This window comes from Carassius gibelio, chromosome A12 (genome assembly GCF_023724105.1).
Source record: "Carassius gibelio isolate Cgi1373 ecotype wild population from Czech Republic chromosome A12, carGib1.2-hapl.c, whole genome shotgun sequence".
Classification (NCBI taxonomy): Eukaryota; Metazoa; Chordata; class Actinopteri; order Cypriniformes; family Cyprinidae; genus Carassius; species Carassius gibelio.
This window is the reverse complement of record NC_068382.1, coordinates 17,697,066-17,721,090: the sequence shown is the minus strand read 5'-3', so window position 1 is coordinate 17,721,090 and position 24,025 is coordinate 17,697,066. Positions and strand designations below refer to the sequence as shown.

Here is a 24,025-nt window from a genome sequence, read left to right as displayed (position 1 = left end):
ACATACCCCCATCGCCCCTCGCAGGCCGGGGGGTACCCTCGAGACTGCGCTCTACTCCCCCCCCCCCCCTTCCCTCCGGGGGGGACCGCTCACGGGGACCTGCAGGAACCTGGGGGTAGGACAGACGAGGCGAGAGAAAAGGAGATGGAAGGAGGAGCGACAAGGACGAGAGAGGGGAGAGAGGAAAAAAAAAAAAAAAAAAAAATCCGGTTCCCAGACGCACTGCTGCTCGGCCCTCCACCAGCTGGGTGATCTCCTCCGCGGTGCCCGGCGGTGGCACTGGACGGCCCTCGGCGGACGGCGCGACACTCCTCCGCCGCCCGATGGACGGCGACGGCTCCTCCGATTTTGGGCAGCGGCAGGAGTCCCCCGTTCCCTGCCCCTCCGGATTCCGTCACGGAGGCGGCAGGCTCCGGCCCCCTGACGAACGGCGCCGACTCCTCCGCTCCCTCACGGACGGCAGCCGCCCCTCCTTGTCGTGGGCGGTCGGCAGCGAGCTCGCCCGTCCCCGGCAACTCGCTCCAGCCCACCGCCTCGAGCGTCCCTGGCGGCACATACCTCGCCTGCTCGAGGGCACCGCGGATTCACCACAGCGGCGAGGGATCTTCAGCAGCGCGTCCCTCCTTCTCCCGGGCTTCGGCACCACTGTAACAAACAAATCTCCATATTCATCGGGAAGAAGGAGGCGGGAACCGGCGCACAATCAAAAACTCATTTTAATAATCAAAAGTAAATACAAAACGGCGCACCAGCCCCTCACGGACGACTGGTGCGCATAAATAAAAAGCAAACATAAAATAATGTCCCAGGCCTGGTCCTCTCTCGTCCTTCACGGTCGTCACTCCAGTTTTATATCCTTCCATCTCCTACGTGGGACTCGATACTAGCGGTGGGGCTCAGGTGTAGCTCATCTCCAATCACTACACCTGGCCTCACTCCTCGTTCCCACGCCTCTCGGCCCCGCCCCACTCGCCACAACACCGTTCTTTGTATAATGTCGAATATATAGATAAACTTAAATCTAACTATATTTAAAACATTAGTTTGTGTATTTGGTGTAATGAAATGTGTTTATGTGGTTTAAGGTTCAAAAATCACATTATTTTCCCCATAATGTACATTATTGTTTCTACACTATGCCCCTCCTTTTTTACAAAGGTCACTGGTCTGAAAAGAGAGTTGTGCTTTGATTGGCCAGCTATCCAGTGTGTTTAGATTGGCTGAATGGCACAAGCGTGTGACTGAAATGTTATGCCCCTCACGACACTGTGATGGCGTATCCAGGTCTGAACACCTGCATGACAGGATAAAAACAATCAATCCCATTACAAACGAGCCATTTGTTGCATCCAGTGGAGACATAATTATGAATTATAATGACTTTTTCTATGTTTTTACGCTCTGTTTTGCATTGCGCCGCGTAAACATTAATCAATGTCTGCATTTGTGATCGGAGAAGTGACAAATGACAAGTTCTGCTCTACACTGCTCAAAATTCGTGTTTGAATCATCCGTGGCAAATCCTTTACATATGTAAATGTACTTACAGACTGTGAGTCAGAACAGCCAGCATTGTTGACTACTCTCCCAGGATGAGGAAACAGTTCTCCATAAAATTCGCTGCACACAGTCTAATATTTGGTTTGAACTGTTCTGGAACAGTGTTGTTAATACAACTTAACCACTGATTTCTATTTTTAGCCTCTTTTGGAAGGCCAAAAATTAGTTTTGCTTTCACAACGAAACACACAGCATCTGTTTCCACAACAATACTACAGTGAGAATCAAAGTTATGCCTTGTTTCTTTGCGTGAACATTTGGGTGGTGTTATGCAAATCTTCCCACATTGTGAATGGGTGGGTTTAAACGAGGGATTTTAGGTGGGCGTGGACCAGCCTTAAATTTTATAAAGAATATCTCTTTGGGTTTGAGACGTTAGGCTTTGCAACTTTAGGGATCTTATCTATTCACGAACAGCTTGTAACACTCCGAAGAGAAAGGAAAACTTAAAATCACATTATATGACCCCTTTAATAAAAATGTGAATAGTATATAAATAAAAATAAAATAACACTTGTTTGGAAAACCAAACAATAATCATTTTGATAATTTAGTGGCTTCTGACATTTTTGTGGAATTAAGTAGACATTTTATTTAGACAAGTACTGAAAGTACAATTAAATCGTATTGTGAATTAGCATATATTTTCTTCACAGTTAATCAAAATGATGTTGAATGCATTAGTTATAATAATAAGTTATACAAATTAACGCTATCAATGACTTGTCTCATCATGCACTATTAACTATTAATATTTGTTGTCAATTTAAATCAGTTATAATTAAGTAAACTTAAAATCTGATCTTTTTAAGGAAAAGGAACTGTGTCCATGTACCACAAGATGTGATGGTGGTTTATTAGTCATAGTTTCTCCAAATCTAGGACACAGGATAAATACATAAGCAGGGAGTTGACTCCTAAGGGATCTCTCTGGAAGCTGGGCAGGTCAAAGATGGTGTGTGTAGAGTTGTTCAGTACTGCAGCTGCTTTCTCAGGGACTTGAGTATTTCTCTCACTCTGTAATATAAGCCTCCGTTACATAGGTAAGCTGTGACTTTAAATCAGAGCTCTGCAGTGTCACATATTTGATGACCTGTGAGTGTTTGGCGTCTAAGCTCCTGCATCAGGATGGCTGAGGGGCTGGCATGCATGGTTTTTGGGAGGCTTGGCAGTATGAGACTGAGGACAGAACAAAGTCTAATGAGACTTAGGAGACAGATACTGCTATGTGTTTCAGTCTGTTCTCTCAGTAACATGCAGATTTTATTAAATAAAATAAAAAATCTTCATTCAAAATGAACTATACCTTTTAGAGTGGGGTGATGATTTACAATGTACAGTAGGTTTAGGATCATCGTACAACTGCCAGAATCTTAATAAAATTACAACAGTTGTCTCCTCATACTAAAGTGAATCTCACAAAATTATTTCATACTATAGTTCCCTGATTTTTTTAGATTTTCGGTTTAGGTTAGATTGTTCTGCAGCCTTTTATTAAAAAGGTCTGTGTAACCAAAAGAAGGTAAGGTTTCAGGATTGCTCATTACTGCTTTTCTATGCCTCTCTTTTTTTTCACCTGTAACGTTGCTTTTTAGCATTGGTTTATGTTCATGTTTTCATGTCTATTATTTTATTTTATTTTTATTATTATTATTAATTCAGTAGCATCTGATAGTTTATCTAATCCTTAGATTATATAATAATGGTACGAATGTATTATTTATCTGGGTTTCTACGCATTTAGGTGTGAAAGGAAACAAAGAGGTAGATCTTTTAGCAAAACAATCTCTCAAATCCCAAATTATAGATTCACAGGTTACATTAAGTAAAGCTGTACAAAGGAACTAAGGAAAATATATGTACAGTTAATTTCATATCTGAAAGAGAATGAATATGAAGATCCTAGAATGTGGGTAAATTCTTTTTCCTATTATCTCTCTCAGCCATACTTTTTTTCCACACTCCAGTCCAGCAGGTGACAGTAAAGCATCTATGGTTTGCCAACCACCAGAAATGCGTAAAGGGGGGGTGAAATGCTATTTCATGCATACTGAGTTTTTTACACTGTTAAAGAGTTGGATTCCCATGCTAAACATGGACAAAGTTTCAAAAATTAAGTTGTACGTTTGAAGGAGTATTTCTGTTCCAAAAATACTCCTTCCGGTTTGTCACAAGTTTCGGAAAGTTTTTTTCGAGTATGGCTCTGTGTGACGTTAGATGGAGCGGAATTTCCTTATATGGGTCCTGAGGCACTTCTGCCGGAAGAGCGCGCGCTCCTGTATAGCAGAGCACTGAGAGCACAACAGACTTCACTGATCAGAGCCAGAGCGTCGCCAAATGTCACAAAAGGAGTGTGTTTTTGGTTGCCAGGGCAAGACAACCCTGCACAGATTACCAAAAGAGAAACAGCATTAAGGGACCAGTGGATGGAGTTTATTTTTACAGAGCATCAACAGAGTTGTGCAAGTGTTTGTGTTTGTTCCCCTGCATTTCGAAGATGCTTGTTTTACAAACAAGGCCCAGGTTGACGCTGGATTTGCACATCGTTTATTTCTTAAGGATAATGCAATCCCAACGAAAAAGGGTCACGATCGTGTGTTGGAACCGCAGGCGGTGAGTAAAACTGCTTCAAATATCTCTGTGTTGTTAACTTAGCTATCAGCGCGTAAGCACATCAAGTAAACAACATGCGATGTTGTTATCAAACTGCACTTTCCACATGTACAGCTTAAAAAAAAAAAAAAAAAAAAAAGACGACAAAGTGGAACTTAGTCATTTTCCAAAACCGCTAAGCAAATATATACAGTTTCAGTACATACCACATAGAGAAGCCTTTGCTGATGCTGCTCTTGTTCAATTTCAGCCTCTGGATCTGTGTCACAGCTTCCACATGCTCTCAACACAAAATCCTACTCGCGCTCGTGATTCTTTAGCTCCGCCCACACGTCACGCCTCTAGGCACTCGTGTTTTTCCGGGAAAAATCGGTACAGACTATCTTTCTCTTATGAATATAATAAAACTAAAGACTTTTTGGAGTTATGAAAGATGCAGTACTACTCTATAGGTACTCAAGATTAACAGGATATTGAGTGAAAATGAGCATTTCACCCCCCCTTTAAATGGGTGCTTTACTGTTTTTTTCTAAGCTTGATTGTGTTTATGGGGTGCAGTCTAACATGTTAATGCTTCGTTAAAAAACAAAAACAAAAAAACAACAACATAATTTCAAATAATTTACCTTTCTTCCACACCACTTTGTCCCTTCTCTGCGAAACACACAGATAATTTCTTGTTTTTTTGAAGACCCTTCCTTTAGAAATAGACGATGGGCTCTGATTGTATGTCTGATCCCACTTCTGACAATGGCGTCTAGGGAAGTCGTGGCCTAATGATTAGAGTCAGACTCCCAATCGAAAGGTTGTGAGTTCGAGTACCGGGCCGGCAGGAATTGTGGGGAGTGCATGTACAGTTCTCTCTCCACCTTCAATACCGCGACTTAGGTGCCCTTGAGCAAGGCATCGAACCCCCAACTGCTCCCTGGGTGCCGCAGCATAAATGGCTGCCCACTGCTCTGGGTGTGTGTTCACATTGTGTGTGTGTGTGTTCACTTCTCTGTGTGTGTGCACTTCGGATGGGTTAAATGCAGAGCACAAATTCTTAGTATGGGTCACCATACTTGGCTGAATGTTTTTTTTTGATTGGTTAGCTAGCCTAGTGTGTTGTTATTGGCTATACCACCTCTAGTGTGCGTCTAAACGTCCTGCCCCTCACCTCAGCAGCATGTGCTCTGGTTGTTTTGTAAACAACGGCATTGTTAATATCGCTTATCAGTTTGACCTCGATTGAGAAGTATTATTGAGTATTATTGAGGATATTATTGAAGAGGATCGTGCAGGACCTGTACAAGCATAGCTTTTAATGGTAGTCCTATGTTTTTGTTTGTTGTTGTCATACTTGTATATATGCTGTTATTTGTTGCTGTTATTCTAATGCTTATGTTAGCTTTTAATATATGGTTTTATCCCGATTAAAGCTTTAATACAGCATGGCAACTGCACGCGCATCCATGTTTAATGCTTCTCATAGCTATGTGGAAATAAATGTATACTTGGAACAGTTCAACGTGTGCATAGCAGTGGGATGCGAGGATCATAATTAAGAACTGCTGCTTTAGAACACTGATTCTGAAACTTGTGAGTCTGTTAGAATCCTTAGAAGACAGAATCGAGATTCATATATTAGTAGCACCTCTAGCACCTTAACGTGTACCTCTAGTTTTCACAAAACCAGAAAGTAACTTGTTGTAGTCCCTATGAGCCATTTTTGTTCAAAAAGACGATATCTCCATTTGCATTGAACTTTCATCTTCTTAACTTTGCAAAAAGCAACATTACACACTAACATAAAAAAAGTGAAATCGCAATCAACCACCTCTTTAAGAAGAAAAAGAAGATTGTCCATTGTCATTGTATGTGTAACACGCTGTTGGTAAATTGTGTTCAAGTTCTTGTTTAGTTAAGTCAAGCAAAGCCAATACATGCCTGATATAAAAAAACTCCACAATAACAAAATACTTTTTGTCCATATTAGAGCGCTTTGAATTAAACCAACTTGTTGACTGTCCTGCACATGACAAAGGCCACACCTTAGACCTTGTGTTTTCCAATGGTTATTACATAAACTCTTTTAACTTCTCGCATCATTTATTATTGCAGGTGGAGATCTATCTTTTTCAGATTGTATTGAGTCTTCTTTATGTTGCATTTCTCTGTCTGATGATCTGGATGATAATGTCTCTGCGCTGAATTCTGTTCTCTTGTGTGGCCTGGACACGCTGTCTGCCTTGAAATCACGATCTGTTTCTTTTGTACGCTCTGCTCCTTGGTACAGTACACTGATGATCTGCATGCTATGAAGACTATGTGTCATAAAAGGGAGTGAAGATGGTGCATATCAGGTTTAACTGTTCATCTCCAGGCCTGGAAAGACAGCTTACTTGAATATAAGGCTGAAATTGTGTCAGCTAGAGGTGTTTATTTTTATCAGATAATTGTCAGCAATCAGAGAAACCCTAAACAACTGTTTCAGTCAATCAACAAGCTGCTTAAAAATCACAGCCTTTGTAATGTTCCTGCTTCAACTCACCTTTGTAATATATGTTTTTGGCGTTTTTTTTTCAGCACCAAAAATTTATAATATATGACCACATCATTACTACTCATACTTCTGCTACCGCTTTACCTTAAATATTTCTTCATTTTCTGGTATTTCTCTCTCCAGCTTTGCTATTCATGACTCCTTAGTCTTTCTGTAATATGGTTTTGAAATTGAAAGCTTCGACTTCCAGAGCTGATCTGATACCATCTTGTCTCTTCAAATCATGTTTTGATTCCCTTTGTCCTGTTGTTTTGAGAATTATCAATGTAACTTAACTTAAAATTGCTGCTGTCACCGCTGAACAAAAAACTAACAACATAGACTTTGATAATCTGAATAATTTTGATGAATCTTCCATTCCTCACCAACATTTTTGAACAAATACGTGACTTCTCAATTGCTTTCTGATCTTTCCCCTAATGATCTTTTTGAGCCACTTCAATTTGGATTCCGTAAACTCCACAGCACTGAAACAGCCTTAGTTAAGGTTACTAATGACTTGTTAATGGCTTCCAATTCTGTCTGTCTATCTACAGTATACTGATTTTTCTTGATCTTAGTGCCGCATTGACACTATAGATCACTATATTTTAATGACCTGTTTAGAGACTATCCTTGGAGTTTTGGATTCTGCATTGAAGTGATTTAGGTCTGTTTGGTCATCGGGCTGTCTTTTTTAATGTATAATTACCTGACATAAACACTTCCACTTCTTGCATCATTAATTAACAAGTGATGATTTATCTTTTTCAGATTTTATTAACTATATCATACCTCTCTGATCATAAGATGTTTGTTGCGATGGGTGGTTGCTGGTCTGAGGTTGGTGTGGTGCAGTCTGGTGTTCCCCAGGGATCAGTTTTGGGCCCTTTACTTTTTAGAATTTGAATTTTTTTCATTTGGCCCATTTTTAAGAACTCTTAACTTTCATTTTTATGTCAATGACACTCAGATCTACATAAATTCAAAACCTGATGTCAATATGCCTGCGCCTTTTTTTTTTCTCAATGTTTTACTGAGATTAAAAAATGGATGTCTGGAAACTTTCTCTCTCTAAACAGTGACAAGACTGAAATTATGCTTATTGGTTCAGCTCACCAGGTGCGCAAATCAGAGTCTGTAAGCTTATTAAGTATGGATGGTTCTGCTTTAGAAATTTCAAACTAAACTAAAAAATCTGGGGGTGATATTGATGCCAACTTAACACTTGATCCACATGTTCGTAATACAGTCAAAACATATTTTTTTCATCTCAGAAACATTGCCAAATTACGTCCCATGTTGACTTTTTCTGCAGCTGAAAAGTTAATCAATACTTTTGTTTTTTCTCATATTGATTATTGTAATGCTTTGCTGGCTGGAGTTAAGTAAATTACAGTTGGTACAAATTCAGCCGTTAGAATTCTGACTAGGACCAGTGCAAGGGAGCAAATCACACCTATCCTGGAAAAATTGCACTGGCTTCCTTTTAATTTTCGTATTGATTTTAAAATTCTCATGCTCACTTATAAGGTGTTGAATAATTTGTCTCCTCAATATTTGTGCAAGCTTTTAACCCCCTACACCCCTAAACGTGCTCTACGCTCTTCTGAAGCATGTCTTTTAACTGTTCAAACAACTCGGCTAAAAACTATGGGTGATCAGGCTTTATCTTCTTTATCCTCCTAAATTGTGGAATTCCCTGCCCTCTGTTATAAGGAATGCAGAATCCCTTAGTGTTATATTAAATCGTCCTTTAAAACATACTTTTTTTAGGTTAGCTTTTATGTGATTACATTGTCTTATATTATTTTAGCTATGTATTGTTTGGTTAGTTTTTTACTGCCTGTACTGTTGTGTGTATCTTTCAACCTCATATTTTTATATGTATGTACAGCGCTTTGAGATGTTACTTTTAAAGGTGCTATAAAGCTTACTTATTATTATTATTATTATTATTATTATTATTATTATTATTATTATTATTATTATTATTATTATTATTATTATTATTATTTGTTTATTGTGTATCTGCTTCTACTTGAATTTTAATCAACTGCACTTGGGTTCTCACTTCACTCGCCATTTTGTTACATCGCCATTCTGCCATTAATTGTAAGATACATTTTTGTGCTCCTGTCCTATTCTTTCTTATGGCATAAGATTTGAGTTTTGTTGGATCTATTTTTTTTTTTTTTTAACTCTTTTCTTTTTTTTTTTTTTTTTTTTAAATAAGAGTCTCCTTTCAGATATTTTATAATACAAGGCCTGCATTATGTATACATTATTTTGGTTGCATTATAAACTGTATCTGGCATTTAATTCTTGAAGCATCTTTCCAGGGTGCCCTGTCACTGGAAGGATAGACTAAGAAAATTGTTTAACACATATTATCCAATACATAGATTTTACTAGTATCAGCAAAATACATTTAATGTACTTTTATACTCTAATAAATTAAACTGTTTAAATGTCTCATTGTAAGGAAAAAAACCCACATTATTTGATAAATGTTTCATTGTGCTCCAATTTTCAATGCACTTCTAAATGTTTCAGCTGTTTCAACTATGCAATCAATAATTCTGTACTTGGACAGGATTTACAGTGAAAGGTTCTGGTTTCTCAGAGTCATTCTAATGACATAGTTTTATTACACTTGCTAAAGAATTGTATTGATTCATGATTTTTTTTTCTTCTTTTTTTTTAATCATTGTGCTTAACCTAAACCACTTCATATATTATATCTCGTTATTCTGTTTACATCTACACAATAACGACTTTCACTTTCACCACTAAGTACCCATTTAAACAAAGATTTCAATTATGCAAGTAACCAACTTTTTTCCAGCTAGCTTGAAATGAGATGCTTCTGCAATAATGAATCTGATCTGAGATCTTAAATAAATTAAGGGCAAGCATCAATAAAGATGATGAAGTCTTGAGGGAGACTTCAAAGAATTTTAATTAACCAACATAGTGTTTTGGCCAACACTGAATAATGTACATATGGTTTAGCATCAGAGATGTGTAAGATTCCTTAATGTCTTGTGGTCTTAATATAGACCAGAGCTTTACTAAAAATGGCAAACGTTTTGGTCACAACATTAATTTCTACAGCATAATAATGGTAATAATCCTTCTTTCAATCTAAAAGTGTTAACAATTATTTATTTATTTTACATTTTGGATTGCTGTTGTCTATGGACCTAGGCTTTTTATACCTAAGCTGCAGTGAGTTTTTGGTGATTTTTTTTTTTCAGTTTAATTCAGTAAATACAGTAAAAATAGGGTGAGCTATGTAAAAGTGGGACAGGCTTTTCTGAATGTTTAATGGAGCACAGTTCAAAGCTTTTTACTCCCAGGGTTTTTGTGATTGATTTGTGACTGTTGTGGGTTCTTGTTTTCACTTGAACTTTGTTAAGATCAAGTGGGACAGACAATCAGCAAAACTGGGCCAGTGGTTTAAAATGTACTGTAAAAAGTATTGTATGCACTAGAACAGTTTAAAACAGTTGTCTTCATTAAAAAGTTAGACTAATCATTTATTTATTTTTTGTCAAAACCGGTCTATATTTCTGGTAGAAAAATCATGTCCTAAGGTGGTCAAGCAGGTGGTCATGGTACTCTAACAGCCACACTAAGCATGATCAAGGTCTAGTAGGTCAAGCAATCCAGCTAATCTATCGTGTAGATCAGATTGAATCAGTTAATGTACCATGAACTGTACCAGTACTCTATACAGAGGCTTTATTTTTAGAAGAAAAATTTGGTTTTGCAATTTATTTTGTATTTGACACTATATGACTGTTGGGCACGGTTTAGCACAACTCTGCTTCCGTGCCTCATGTGACAGATTTCACAGACCCCACTCTAAGCATTCAGCATTGCATTTTATTAATTTATACAGTTCTTCATCACTGACTAGTGTATTATTTAACACATCTGTCTCTATGTTATACAAATTGTACCTCTGTCATGCAGTAGTGGCAGCATCTCAAGGCAGTGTTTGTTTTCATTCTTGCAGACGCTTCTGTAGTCTTTATCTGCCACCGCTGTAAACAGAAGTATACCAAAAAATCCAACCCTTTTTAATGATGCTTGTGTGAAACTCTTTCTCATCTAGACTTCTCCATTTCACAGTGGAGGCTGTGTGTCCTATATCTCTTAGTAGCACAGGTCACAGATGCAGCAGGGACAATGGTCGCCCCTATTAAAGTGAAGGATTTAAGATTTGTGACATATGTTTGTGTGTTTCAGTGTGTGATTGAGCTGCTGATGTGTGTGTGAGTGGATGTTTGTGCTAGAGGTGTGACACACTAGGGATGCACACTCCTGCGGCTGTGTGCTGGGCCTGCAGGGACGTGCATGTGTGAAATGCCACTTTGAATCACTTTCTAATCTAATAACACCAGCATGTTCAATCACCGGGACGGAAAGAGACAGTGAGAGGGAGACAAAGAAGATACATAAGCAGTATTTTTGTGTGTACTGCATATGGACTAATGTGTTCTCCCATGTCCTTTTGGTCTTGGTTTGCAAGCCCTTAAGTAAAGAAAATATTTTTCTTTATATACGAACGATCCATATATTAAATTGTTTAACAGTACAGTATATTAAACATATACATAATATGTTGTGTGTACACAAATTCATATTTATATGGAAACATCTTGGCAACATGTTGGTATGTCTCAAATATAGTCATTTAAAAAAAAAAAAAACATCTAACAATAAATACAATTGTATGGCTCTTGTCATGACAGATTGCTACTGTATATCTTCTCAGTTCAAGCAGCACTTGAACCGGTTATTTATTCCACTTAGTTATAGCATGAAATAAACATGAATGAACATAAAGTATCCTGTTTCAACCACGGAAACACTTCAGTGCACAATTTTTTTCAAGTTCAAATCCAGCGGCATTAATCTACTCTCCTGTCTGGTTTGTTTGTCCACCCATACAGTATAGCTACACTTCGAGCTTTGGGTTCTGTTCCATGGAGATTAAATATAAATGTGGCTTGGCCTTCTACAGGTAAGTTACATTTTGAACCTCAGTCTGCTCATTGTGGAGATCAGCATGTGGCAAGTGTAATGAAGTGTAATGCAAAGAACATTAAATGGTTGTTGACAGGCTAGAGGCTGAACCTTGAGTAGACTTTATTCAATAGAGGCTTGAGAACAGTGACACAATATAGGGAATCGCAGTGGAGTAAGTTGCAACTCACTGAATGATTCTTGACAGCTCCCGCTTTCTGTTATTGCGGTACTTACAGATGTGAATCTGTGATGTTTCCTTTAAAAGGTAAAATAAAACAGGCGCTCATACATAGTCTTAGGTTTTCTTTGATGCTCTGTTTTACAATTTGACTTTCACTGTCTTTGCCTGCAAAACATTCTTCCTTCCAGAAGTCAGATACATAATGTATTTTGTCATTCCTTCTACCCATATAGCTCTTTCCACCCCAGATCTACTTTTTTTTTGTCATTTGTTCAGTTATGTCAAGGCAAGCAGGCAAACACTGAAGAGGCAAAACACTGTAACTATGACAACACTGGAACTGAGAAAATATGACTTCTGATTGATTTTGACAAATTTTTCCATTCCATTTTCTCAAACTCTGAGTATACAGCTGAGCCTTTCACAGAACAGATCATAACCTAAAAGACCTGATTTTGGTCATAGCTAGTTTCTGAAATTGTAAGTGCATTTTGCCTACATAAGGGTTCCTCAGATCCATTTTTGGTGGGCCACTGCACTGCAGAGTTTAGCTCAAACCCTGATAAAAGGCATTTAATTAGGGTTGGAGCTAAACTCTGCAGGACATTAGCCCTATAGGGCAGGATTTGAAACACACACTTCAAGGCTGCATCCGAAAACTTAGGAAGCTGACTTGCTGCCTCGCTGCCATATGAGGCAATGACTTTGCAGGAAGCGTTTTTGCACGAAGGCATCTCATGAAACTGATTTCCAACAGACTTTTGAGGCAGCATAATGTTTAATGATCTACAACAAAATATAACAAGTTTTTGTGATAATATTGTGATAATATTTTATTACTATAATACTGATCTCTCGCCAGAACTAACATCAAAGTGCAAAAAGTTAGTCAGAAATATACATATACACACAGACTGAATACCAAACGTAACTTTCAGATGGCATCGTTTTTTTTTTTTTTAGCTCAGCCATCACAGAATGGAATGCACAGGATTGTGGGATATTAAAGGCAGGGAAGGATACATCTATGCTGCCTTCAAAAACCGGCCAGATGAAGGCATCTCAGGAGACAGGAAATAAAGCTGACATTGATTTCGGACTTGCCTCCGAAGGCAGCATTTTTCAGTTTTAGGATGCAGCCCAGGTCTTGCAGTCTCAACTAATGAGCTGATGAGTTGAATCAGGTGTGATAATTGAGGGAGACATACAAAATGTGCAGGACAGGGGGTAATCCTGGACAGGTTTGAGAACCACTGGGCCTAGTCATTTCTAAAGTGACCTGCTGCTATTCAGGAGGCTTCAGACTGCAGCTCTTTTCCTGTAGTGGTGCATCTACAGCCAGTAGTTTGATAGATTTCCAAAGAAAATTACATCATCAGAATTTCTGCAGAATGGCACATACAGTATAATGTCGAAGAGACACATTTTAAATCATTTTGGCTATCAAATTTGATTCCAGCCTGACAGATTATGAAAGTTTATATGGATTGTTTGGCATTATAAAAGTATTTTCAACAGCTTGACAGTCTGTAAAAAAAAAAGAAAAAGAAAAGACATTTTAGTTTTATTTTAATAGTTCAAGGTAAACAAAAGATGCTTTGGCTAATTTAGTTTAGTTCCTTTTAAATGATTAAAGTATTGCTTATGCTTCTCATGTGTATGCAGGCTGATGTGGCAGTCATTAAGTTGTCCAGCTTGGATAGTTTCTGCCTTAATAATACAACATAACTAATTTCTGTTTGAGACTGCAGCTATTGTTCTGGTGAATTTCATTGCTTTTTAATTAGTCTGAGAACCACAGATCTAGCCATTTATAATTTAGTCTCATATAACCACAATTTTGAATATCGGCACACTTTGACTTATTGACTAAGTAGTTCAATTTGCATCATATTTTGGTAAAGAATTACCTACTTGGACAGCAAGAAACCATCTGCTTGATATTAGAGAAATCAAACACATTTGTTCTTTGCGGGGACGGCTGTTTCTGAAATAGCTGATGTTGCAATAATTAGAAACTCATTCAGATAAAGGAACAGCAGAACACACTGTACAGAATCAACAAATAAATTGGTGAAAAGTGTGTGAAAACTTTGTAATTAGAAATTTTCTACAAGTGCAGGTGACTTCTTCACACATAGTAAATAAAGCAGAACATTTTGTTCTCTTTATGTATACGGTTTACTTGCAAATAAGTGTCTCAGAGATTTGATACCGCTAATAATGCAAACAAATCCAGCAACCTGGTAAATATGGATTTGTTTAGAAGTGGACTGGATCCTAAACTGCATGCATTCATTCATCCCATGTATGTAAAAAAATCTGGAATGTAAACAACTAAACAAGTGTATGCTGGAGTGTTCTCAGTGATATGGTGCACGACGAAAGTGTCAGTGTTGATTTCACAGGTCCTTTAAGCTGTGCCAGTTCTGTTGGGATGTTAGGGTGCTCAGAATGCAAACTCATACTGCTTTCATCTTACATAAATCTTTGCTTTCTAACTGCAGAATGGCTTCTGAGTACACAGATGATTTTCGGTTTCGATTTTGGATGATCTTTGATTTCATGAGAATAATCAGATTGACATCAGAATAATCAGAATAATGCTCTTCCACTGTTACTTATTCCTCTGTTGATTTTAATGACGTGCAAAGCTAAGCTATTTAAAAAAAAATGATCTAGTCAGTGGGTATTATCAGTCTTTTAATAGTCCGATAAATGATTGACCATCATCATGACCCATCCCTAGTTGTGTATGTGCTTCCAAACAGCCTCTGTTTACCTTTGATCTCATTCCATGCCACCATCGTGTTTGTTTGCTTGTTTGTTTGTTGACTGCAGCCACTGACTATTTAAACAGGTTGCTTTGGTTTTTTTCAAGACACAACAGGTCTGCTTTCAAAACAATGCAAATTCTGCCCGACATCTGGTGGGAACCAGACATTCAGTAGACGTCTAGTTATCAAAATGCCATAATTTCATGAGGCTTTAGTCATGATGTAATGATGTCATATAGTCATATGGTCCAGACTTATAGCTTCTAAAGCAACCTTGGACCACATCTGCACTAAAAAGACATTCCAGCTATGATAAATACATAATTATGTCTCTTTGAACATTGAATAAATGTATTCTTTAAGGCACATGGAATGGCTTTGATATTAAAGCACATTGCTCAGAGTATTACAGCGGATTTAGTGGATGATCACAAAATAACAATTTACTAGACCCGCAGAGAAATAATGAAACCAAAGCAATGCACACAGAAACATTCACAAAAGGGAACAATGGTCATTAGATTGCGAAACTGCCTTCCTGTTTATGAAATGATTCTCAAAGGCATCTCATGAATAAAAGCCTTCCTTGTTGCAGCGTTTTGAAAGATTGAGTTATAGTCTTTCCCTTTTCAGATATAAGGTTCATTTATCCAAACGTAACAGCACACATATATATCTAGGTCTCTTTTTTATAGCATCTTTTAACATCTTTATGTTAATATATCATTGTTTGAATATTGCAACTACGTCATTAAGTATACTTAGATTCTATTAAGTCGTCTGCTGTTAGTCCTTAGAAGTACCATCCATTTCAAGGCCTAAATATTGTCATCCACACGTGGTGTAAGAGTGCCAGGAGGACAGTCCAGGACAAAAATATCAAATATTCAAAAATCTTGAGTCAATATTAATTATGCATTAAATTGGCATGTTAAACTGAGCAATGTAGCACTGTTTTCATCCTTTTTATTCTTTCTTCTTTTTTGATGAAAATCAGTAAAAAGAAGACAATAAGGTCATCTTTAGGGAGTGAACATAGTAACTCAATGGAATAGTACATGCTGCAGCCCATTAAAGCCGTAGAGGACGCAGCCTTAAAAATCCAATTGCTTTCTTTCATAGGGAGCTTGCGATTTTTCTCTTGAGCATCAACAATTTTTTAAAACACATTTTCTATAGATGAATTGTTTGGCACAGTAGGATAATAAAAGTGATACTGTAAAAGGGCTCAGAGTCATACAGTGGAAGATTTAGAGGAGCGTCGGGTATGTCAGAGCTAAATCATGGAGAATTCAACAAGCAGGTATGACCAACTGAGTCAACAGCATCTAAATGAAAATCAGTGTTGAGGAAGAACGACAAAGAGAGAAAGACGAAAGATGGAAAGAGAGGGAAAGGGAGGGGAGATAGAAGAGACAAATAGACTTTCTCAACTTGGAAGGCGATAGAGCCGCTTTTCAGTGTAAGAGGGATTTATAGCCCAATGAACGAGTCCCCTAGGGAGGACCTATCCTCAGAACTATGGCCCAAAAAGTCGGGTCAGCTGAACGTTGATAAATCATGGAAACCAGACCGTGTGTGTGCAGGTCAAAAAAAAAAAAAAAAAAAAAAAAAAAAAAAAAGATGGTCAATTTTATCTATCTTTCATTCTACAAATCTGTATATAATTAAAATTGTCATTTAGTCTATCATTCTGTTTGTTTATATATTTTTCTGTTGTTTCTATCTATCTATCTATCTATCTATCTATCTATCTATCTATCTGTCTGTCTGTCTGTCTGTCTGTCTGTCTGTCTGTATGTATGTATGTCTGAATGGTGAAGATTAGGTCTCTGATGAAAATGTCTGACCTCTGCTGGTTGTAAATGGTCAGTGCTTGTTATTACCCTACAGCAGATTGTGTCCCTTCCTCCATAGTGTCTTATCTGGACGTCTTGGCATCACGCTGCTCTCTCCAATACCAGCTGGGCCTCTCACACTGTCCATAGACCACAGTTTGAGAGAACCCTTATCTGTTTCTGTTTGCTTCTGTGAATGCTCTGTACATCTGATTGTGTACTCTTTTTGGCGCGTATTTATTCTGGACTGTGAGACACTCAGCGCGAATAGCCAGACTTTTCAAGTCTGAGGTCTTGTTTCTAACCTGTATGGAGTGCTTTCTCTCTCTCTTGCTCTGATGCTGAAGCAGGAAAGCCCTCGTTCAAAAGGGCTACTTTTCCTAGTGCTCTTTCTTAATTCAGGAGAGTGGTAATCCTTAGTGACAGGCATATATTACAGCTGCTGTGACAATCTGTCACTCACAGCCGGCCTTGGTAACTGCGCACTCTGAAGATGCATTAGAGGGCCTCCCCGCCCCAGTGGCACATTGTGACATCATTAAACAAGAGGGCTTTTTGATTAAGTGGCTTCCAAGCAAAAGGGACAGAGTGAACTTGGGGAGAGGCAAGCTTGTCATGTTAAATTTCTATGAAATCAATTTATGGTGCCGCCTAACACAATATTACTGTACATAAAAACGTATGTACTTGTATTTGAAGTTACACATAACTTTAGTCAGGCATAATTGTAACTGTCAATTTACTTTATAAATGTAGTTTCTAATTAAAACTACTTTTGAATTTAACCAGAGCTGCTCCAAAATTCTGCATTTAGAGTGCTTACAAGATCCATCCCACCAGTATGTAAGAAAATGCATTCTGTTTTCTTGTGTGTATGTAAATGTGTGGGTTTGTGTGAATGTGGGTGGATCTCAGTCCAGTCTCAAGTGTAATGGCAAAAACTCATCTTTTGAACAGACGGAACAGTCTTTTCCAATCTCCTGGATGCAATTATGTTATTCTGGCAAGGCTCGCCATAAACAATGGATCCAGTTCAATTCATGGTCAACTGCACCTCAAAGAAAATGACCAGTAAGAACATGACTCCATTGCACAGACTAATAAGACATTATTTACCAACAGAGAATTGCCTTCCTTTAATGGCACAATCTCTTTCATTGTATTTTGTCACTGGCTTCAATAATCTTTCTTTTATAGAACCTGTTTGCTATTTAAATCCATACAGTAACTCAAAAATAAATGTTTAGATGTATACTGACAGTCCTGTCATTTACAGTGTCTATTCCAGTGGCATTGGTTTCATTTGCTCTGCAGAGGAAAATAGATCCAATACATTGGGAATATTGTGCTCATGGTGTTACACAGTCCATGTCTATTTTGCTGAGGATCAAAATCATTCAGTATTGTGCTGTAAACTACATTTTTCCATCTAAAAAATGATACTGAGTGAAGATGAATTTTTGTGCTCTTGAATGTGTTATTGCATTCATGTCATCCAGTGTTGAAGATGACGGCATGGCTTATGTAAATATTTGCATCCTCCACATAAGGAACTGCACCACTGGTGGTATCTTGTTCTCATCTGATGTACTTCTTTTGTCTTCTTCTCTCATCCTCGCCCTGTCAATCACTCTTTTGTTTCCCCTTGGTGCTCAGGTTGACAAACAAAGGAATCCATGTTCCCTGTTTTCTTAGTTTCACACCATGTTCTCCTATATATCTCATTAGAAGGAGGTCCTATGTGAGGTCACCACACATTTAATTGTCTCTGCTCTGCAGTCTCTGCAGAAATGTCAACCTGTCAGTCAAGTACTGTCAATCAGCACTTAAATGTGTCCAAATCCACCAAAGATCACACTCAAGATGGGTGTGCATTCACAGTTTAGTGCCCCCCAGAGGAAAGTTTTTTTTTAAAGGTTCTGATTGATTGTTTGCAGAGGGATATGCTATAGAGCTGGGCGATATGACGATATTATCGTATACTGACGATGTCTCGTAAGTATCGCAATGTCAACAGTCAGGTAACAGAAGATTATTGATATTATCGGGGTAAAAATGACAAATGATGAACTTACTGTAGTATAAGTTTAAAAAATATGTTACATAGCCCCATATAGTCACCATACAGGTCTTTTTTGCATGCAAGAATAAAATAATTTTGGGGGATTGGGAATCGAATAGTTATTCCAATTTTGGAAATCAAATCAGATGCTTAAGGTCAGGAATCAAATTACTTCTGCTTCTCGATTTCTGTATGCACATTTATTGTGATTTTCTTAGATTCAACAGCAAGACGAAGAAACGGAACACACTTCTGCATTCACACGTTTTCTGTGAACACACACACACCGTGAACACACACCCGGAGCAGTGGGCAGCGTTTTTTATGCTGCGGTGCCCATAATAATAATGGATTAAGGATTCAAGGAACACAAATATAAAGCTCAAATATATTTAGACTTTTTTCAAGTATAAGTTAAGCATTCTTAAAAGTAAGTTTAAGCATATTTCTGAGGAGTACATAACAAGGAAACTAAAAGCATACTTTCCCATTTTTTTGTTAAAAAAATATACTAATAGCACACTTGAATAAATATTACACTATATTTTCGTAAGTGTTCTTTCAAGTTCTTAAAACAAATTTTAATTTAGAGATTTTGAAGAATGTTGGTCCAAACAGTTCAGCCAAAAATATCTTCTTTTGTGCTCAACAGAAGAAAGAAACTCATACTGGTCTGGAATAACTTAAGGGTGAGTAAATGATGCCAAATATAAATTTTTAGGTGAACTAAGGCCTCTTCACACCCACACCATATTTGCATGAAAAATCTGTCCAAGATTTATTTATTTATTTTTATTTTTTTATGCAATTTGTTTCTTAAGATCAGTGTATTACAAATGGCAACGAAAATGGAATTCACATTGTTTACAGGTGGTGGTGGCTTATAGAAAAACAAAAATACCCCAAGTACGCTACAACAAAATTGCCGAACATTCAAAGAGAGAAAATTAAGTAAAACAATATTGAAATTTGAACAGTATTTGAGATTTTTGAATTAACAATGCATTTATCAAAGCAAAACCTAATATAAGAGTACAGAGACAGAAGAGCCAGTTCCAGAGTTTTAGATTACTAATCATTGTCACTTAAAATAGTCTGCTTGTGAACACCACCAAGTCATAGTTTTATTAAACAGCAAAGACACTAGGCCTTTGACCAAAAGCACAAATCGTATTTGTTATGATTTGCAGTTTAACATATCTCTGTGAAAAAACATTCTCACACCAACATTGATCTCAGTGATCAGGCCTTTAAACCCTGCCTCTCCACAATCAAATTCATTTTTGAGTGCAACGACCACATCTCAAAGACCAATCAACAAACGACTGAGGGAACCAAGTTTTTATTTTTTTATTTTTTTATTTTTATTTTATTATTTTTTTGTGATTACCTTCTACCCACTGAGTGTTCTGGTTGGAGACAAGTCACTATACACTGGCACCAAGACTGTATGTCTTTATGTGTCTTCTAGGAGCCTATTCTTAAGCTGTCCCTCAGGCACTGAGGGGTGTGCCTGAGAGACAGGTGTCTGGGGGGATTTGAACTACTTTACATGTGCTGCTCTTTCTTAACAACTCCTTTCCTTTCCTTTCCTTTCCTTTCCTTTCCTTTCCTTTCCTTTCCTTTCCTTCCCTTCCCTTCCCTTCCCTTCCCTTCCCTTCCCTTCCCTTCCCTTCCCTTCCCTTCCCTTCCCTTCCCTTCCCTTCCCTTCCCTTCCCTTCCCTTCCCTTCCCTTCCCTTCCCTTCCCTTCCCTTCCCTTCCCTTCCCTTCCCTTCCCTTGCCTTCCCTTCCCTTCCCTTCCCTTCCCTTCCCTTCCCTTCCCTTCCCTTCCCTCCTTTCAAACCTTCAATGCAAGTTTAATTGTATTACACTTTTCATGATACAAATTGTTGCAAAGCAGCTTCACAGAAAATTAAGTTTCTACAATATATTTAGTAGCTGCTTATCAGTGGTAACTATGTCAGTTAATGCACATGTGGCAGCAATGTATGGAAAAATCAATTAATGATGTAATCAAACAGACGATGAACACTATTAACAGCTGAAAATGAACACTGTTAACTTCTTTCTTTTAATTTGATTTCCTTTCCCTCTCTTTCCCTTTCTTCTCCCCTTTTCTTACCACCTATTCCTTCCTTCTCTTTTTCCATCCTTCAGTCCTTCCTTCGCACTTTTTCTTTATATCCCTTCTATTGTTTCTTTCTTCCTTGTTTCCTTACTTCCTCCCCTCCTTCGCACCTTTACCTCCCTATTCTTTCCCCTTCCCTTCCTTCCTTCACTTCCTTCCCTTCCCTTCTTTCCATCCCTTGTTCATTCCTTTGTTTTATTCTTCTTTTAATATTTATTTTCTTCACTTATTCCTTCCTTCACTTGTTCTTTTCCTTTCCTTCATAACCCCCCCTGCTCCTCCTAGTCTGGTCACAAACAAGCTCAAGTACAGTTATTTGGCAGTTCATGTTTGTCAATCTGGACATATGCATTTTACAAAGATGGAAGGGCCAGGAAGAGATAAGAAATTTATAACTAGCATCTTTCACACCCTCCACCCCTATCTGAGACACAAACACTCCAGAAAACACACACTGCAGCCTCTAAGAAAAGCAGCAGCATCAGTTTTCAGAGCAGCGCTCTCTCCTTTCCCCCTCCCTTTTCTATCTCACTCTCTCCCGGTCTCATTCTCACCCACTCACTCTCCCTCCTCTTCTACTTTCTCTCCATTGCACATTCTATTGCTTGCTCTCTCTCTTGTTTCCGCTCTCTCTCTCCCTCTGCTTGCTTCTCTCACACTCTGTATGCCTGTGTTTCTGCCAAGGTCTGAGTCTTTCAGTGTGGGAATGTAGCAAGCTCAGAGACAGGACTGCCTTTGAATTCTGGTGCAATGACGGATGCAGGACAGTGGCTCGGATGTACACTGACAGAATGGGAGAACTAAGGGCAGGGATTGGGAAAAGGATCTGATGGATTTAACCCTCACAGCCGTCTCTATCTGATCACAGTACACCCCCCCCCCACCCCCTGCTGTTTTCTCCTTTGGGGTGGATTACCGGCTGCCCGTGTCCACTGATGCACCACTGTAGAGACTAGAGGGAAGATCCAAACTGCGTAGCCAGAGACGAAGTGCCATGTCCGGGAAGAGAGAGAGAGATGCAGAGCTGTCCCTTGAGTGGAACTGTGCTTCTGCCGCTACCTGAGCTTCTCCACACACACACACACATATATATGCACACACTCACACACACATACAGAGGCAGGGCTGCGCCAGCCGCGACGACCGATGCGTTAATGCAGCTGTGAGAGAAGATCTGCAGCAGGGAGCTGCCCTCGCTCATGGATTTATAAGGAAAATTTGACTCCAGGCAGAAAACAGACGGATCCACAAAACTTAATTTTTGTTCTATTTTTCATCTCTTTATATGGCGTGTCTTGGGAATTACCTTCGGTTCTATGGAAGCTGAACTAAACAGAGGCTTGTTACCAAAACCCGCTCTTCTCCCAAATCCAGTCCCCTTCGCTTCTTGATCGAGTGTTTGTGTATGCGTGTGTATGTGTGCGCGTGTACGTGACTAAAGGTGTCTTTGATCATTAGCGTTTGTTTATTGTATTTGTAAAGAATTACTATTTATGTATTCATATCTATATGTATATAAATATATATACATATATGTATATTTATATATATATTTATATATATGGGCTGATGTTTGCGGTGCTATTAATATGAGTAGTCAGTGTTGCATGTATCTGTAGCTGTGAAAGATTGTTAAATGAATATTAATGAGAAGCCCAGTTTTGGCCCCCTACCCTGCCCCCTCCGCTGCTTGCACTACTTCCTGGCTGGGCCCTACACCCCAGAAGCATGAGTGAGAGAACGGCATTAGGGGCCACCATGGAGACCATGACCCTGGAGGAGCCCGGGGGTGAACAAGCCTCTCCCCGGGCCCCAGGGCCCCTCCGCTGTGGCCCCTGTGCGGTGTGGCCACGCCAGCAGACCTGGCTTTGCGTTGTGCCCCTGCTGATGGGCTTTGTGGGCCTAGGCCTCAGCCTGATGCTTCTTAAATGGATTGTGGTGGGCTCAGTGCAGGATTATGTCCCGACTGACCTGGTGGATGCCAATCGTATAGGACAGGACCCCATTTTCCTATCTAAACCCAGTGCCCTGCCCAAGGGTTCTGATGGCACTACGTCTACCACTCCCACCTTGCCCTCAGCAACTCCGGGTTCAGCAACCAGAGCAGCTGATGGTACAGGTACAGTGCAAAGGACTCGAATTGGGCAGTCCTCAAACCACACGGCCAGTAGCAGTAGCAGCAGTGGAGGAGGTGGCGGGGCCTTAGGGGGAGGTTTGGAAAACGGAGTTCCACACCTGCATAACAGAGTGGGAACACGATTGATCAACAACGCCACCCGAGCCACCAATTCTGCCCCTCCGGGAGGAAAGGAGGTGACTCCGCGCAGCACAACTGTCCGAAAAACCAACGGCGAGGGTGGGAGCCAAAATGCATCTCCTTCTGCACGGGCTGGGCCACAGAGTATGACTACCACGAGCACGACAACCACTACGATTATGGCCAGCACAACCAACACGCAAGCGGCCCAACCAACCTCCACCCTCACGTCCCCCTCCAAGCCCGGTCAACGTTGGAACCATGGGCGCTCCACTAAGGGCCCTTCAACCAAGCCTACTCGGCCACACCATCGCTTCAGGACGCGTAAGTGTGATCGTCTAAACATTTTGTTTGTATACTTGCATGGATGTCGGTGTGTAGATATGTTATTGTGTGTGTGAGCTTGTCCCACTGTGCGTGATGGCATGATTTTATGAAACACCTTTTTTTCATATAGCCACAATATTTGGTAAAGTCTTATTATTTTTCTAGCTTACAATAAAATCCCTTCCCAACTTCTTATGCATCAGGATAGATACCTATTCCAGCTATCTTCTCTGCATTACAACAGAGGCAGTCAAGCAGTCTAATAGTGTTTGTGCTTGCTGCTGACTTCATTAGTTCTGCATGTTAATGAGATAATGCACATACAGTAGTCGACAGTTTTTCATCTCTGTCTTTATCCTCTCTGTATCATGTGGACACAGTGCTGCCCACATGTTCTATTTATTTCATATCAGTTTTCAGGAATAATGATTCCCAGTGTTGCAGCTTCTATTATCCCCCAATAGCATTAGCATGTTCTCCCATTTAAAGTAGGTCTATTGTCAGAGAGAGATTTTGCCTGATCTAAAGCAGATATACAAGGTGAGAGGAGTAGAGACAGATAGAAGGCAAAAGAGGAAGTGCAGTGCTGGAGAGGGTGCTGGCTGTTCTCATCCTGTCAGTGGAGATCAGGTATTAGGGTGGAGATTCGATTTAGATAATAAGTAAAGATATGAGTACTGCAGTAGGTATGGTAGGTAGACTTGAGGCAGTGGATAC

At 39.2% G+C, this 24,025-nt stretch overlaps 1 protein-coding gene across 2 annotated transcripts in view; it reads left to right on the top strand.

Moving 5' to 3' along the window:
• The first annotated feature begins 21,359 nt into the window (after positions 1 to 21,359).
• The window catches only part of LOC128025354 (pro-neuregulin-3, membrane-bound isoform-like), a 144,570-nt gene continuing 141,904 nt past the window's right edge, over positions 21,360 to 24,025 (top strand). For both annotated transcript variants that reach the window (XM_052611626.1, XM_052611625.1), the window contains exon 1: positions 21,360 to 23,305. In XM_052611626.1, the coding sequence (XP_052467586.1) occupies positions 22,453 to 23,305 (853 nt within the window). In that variant the 5' untranslated portion in view covers positions 21,360 to 22,452. The remainder of the gene's footprint in view (positions 23,306 to 24,025) is intronic.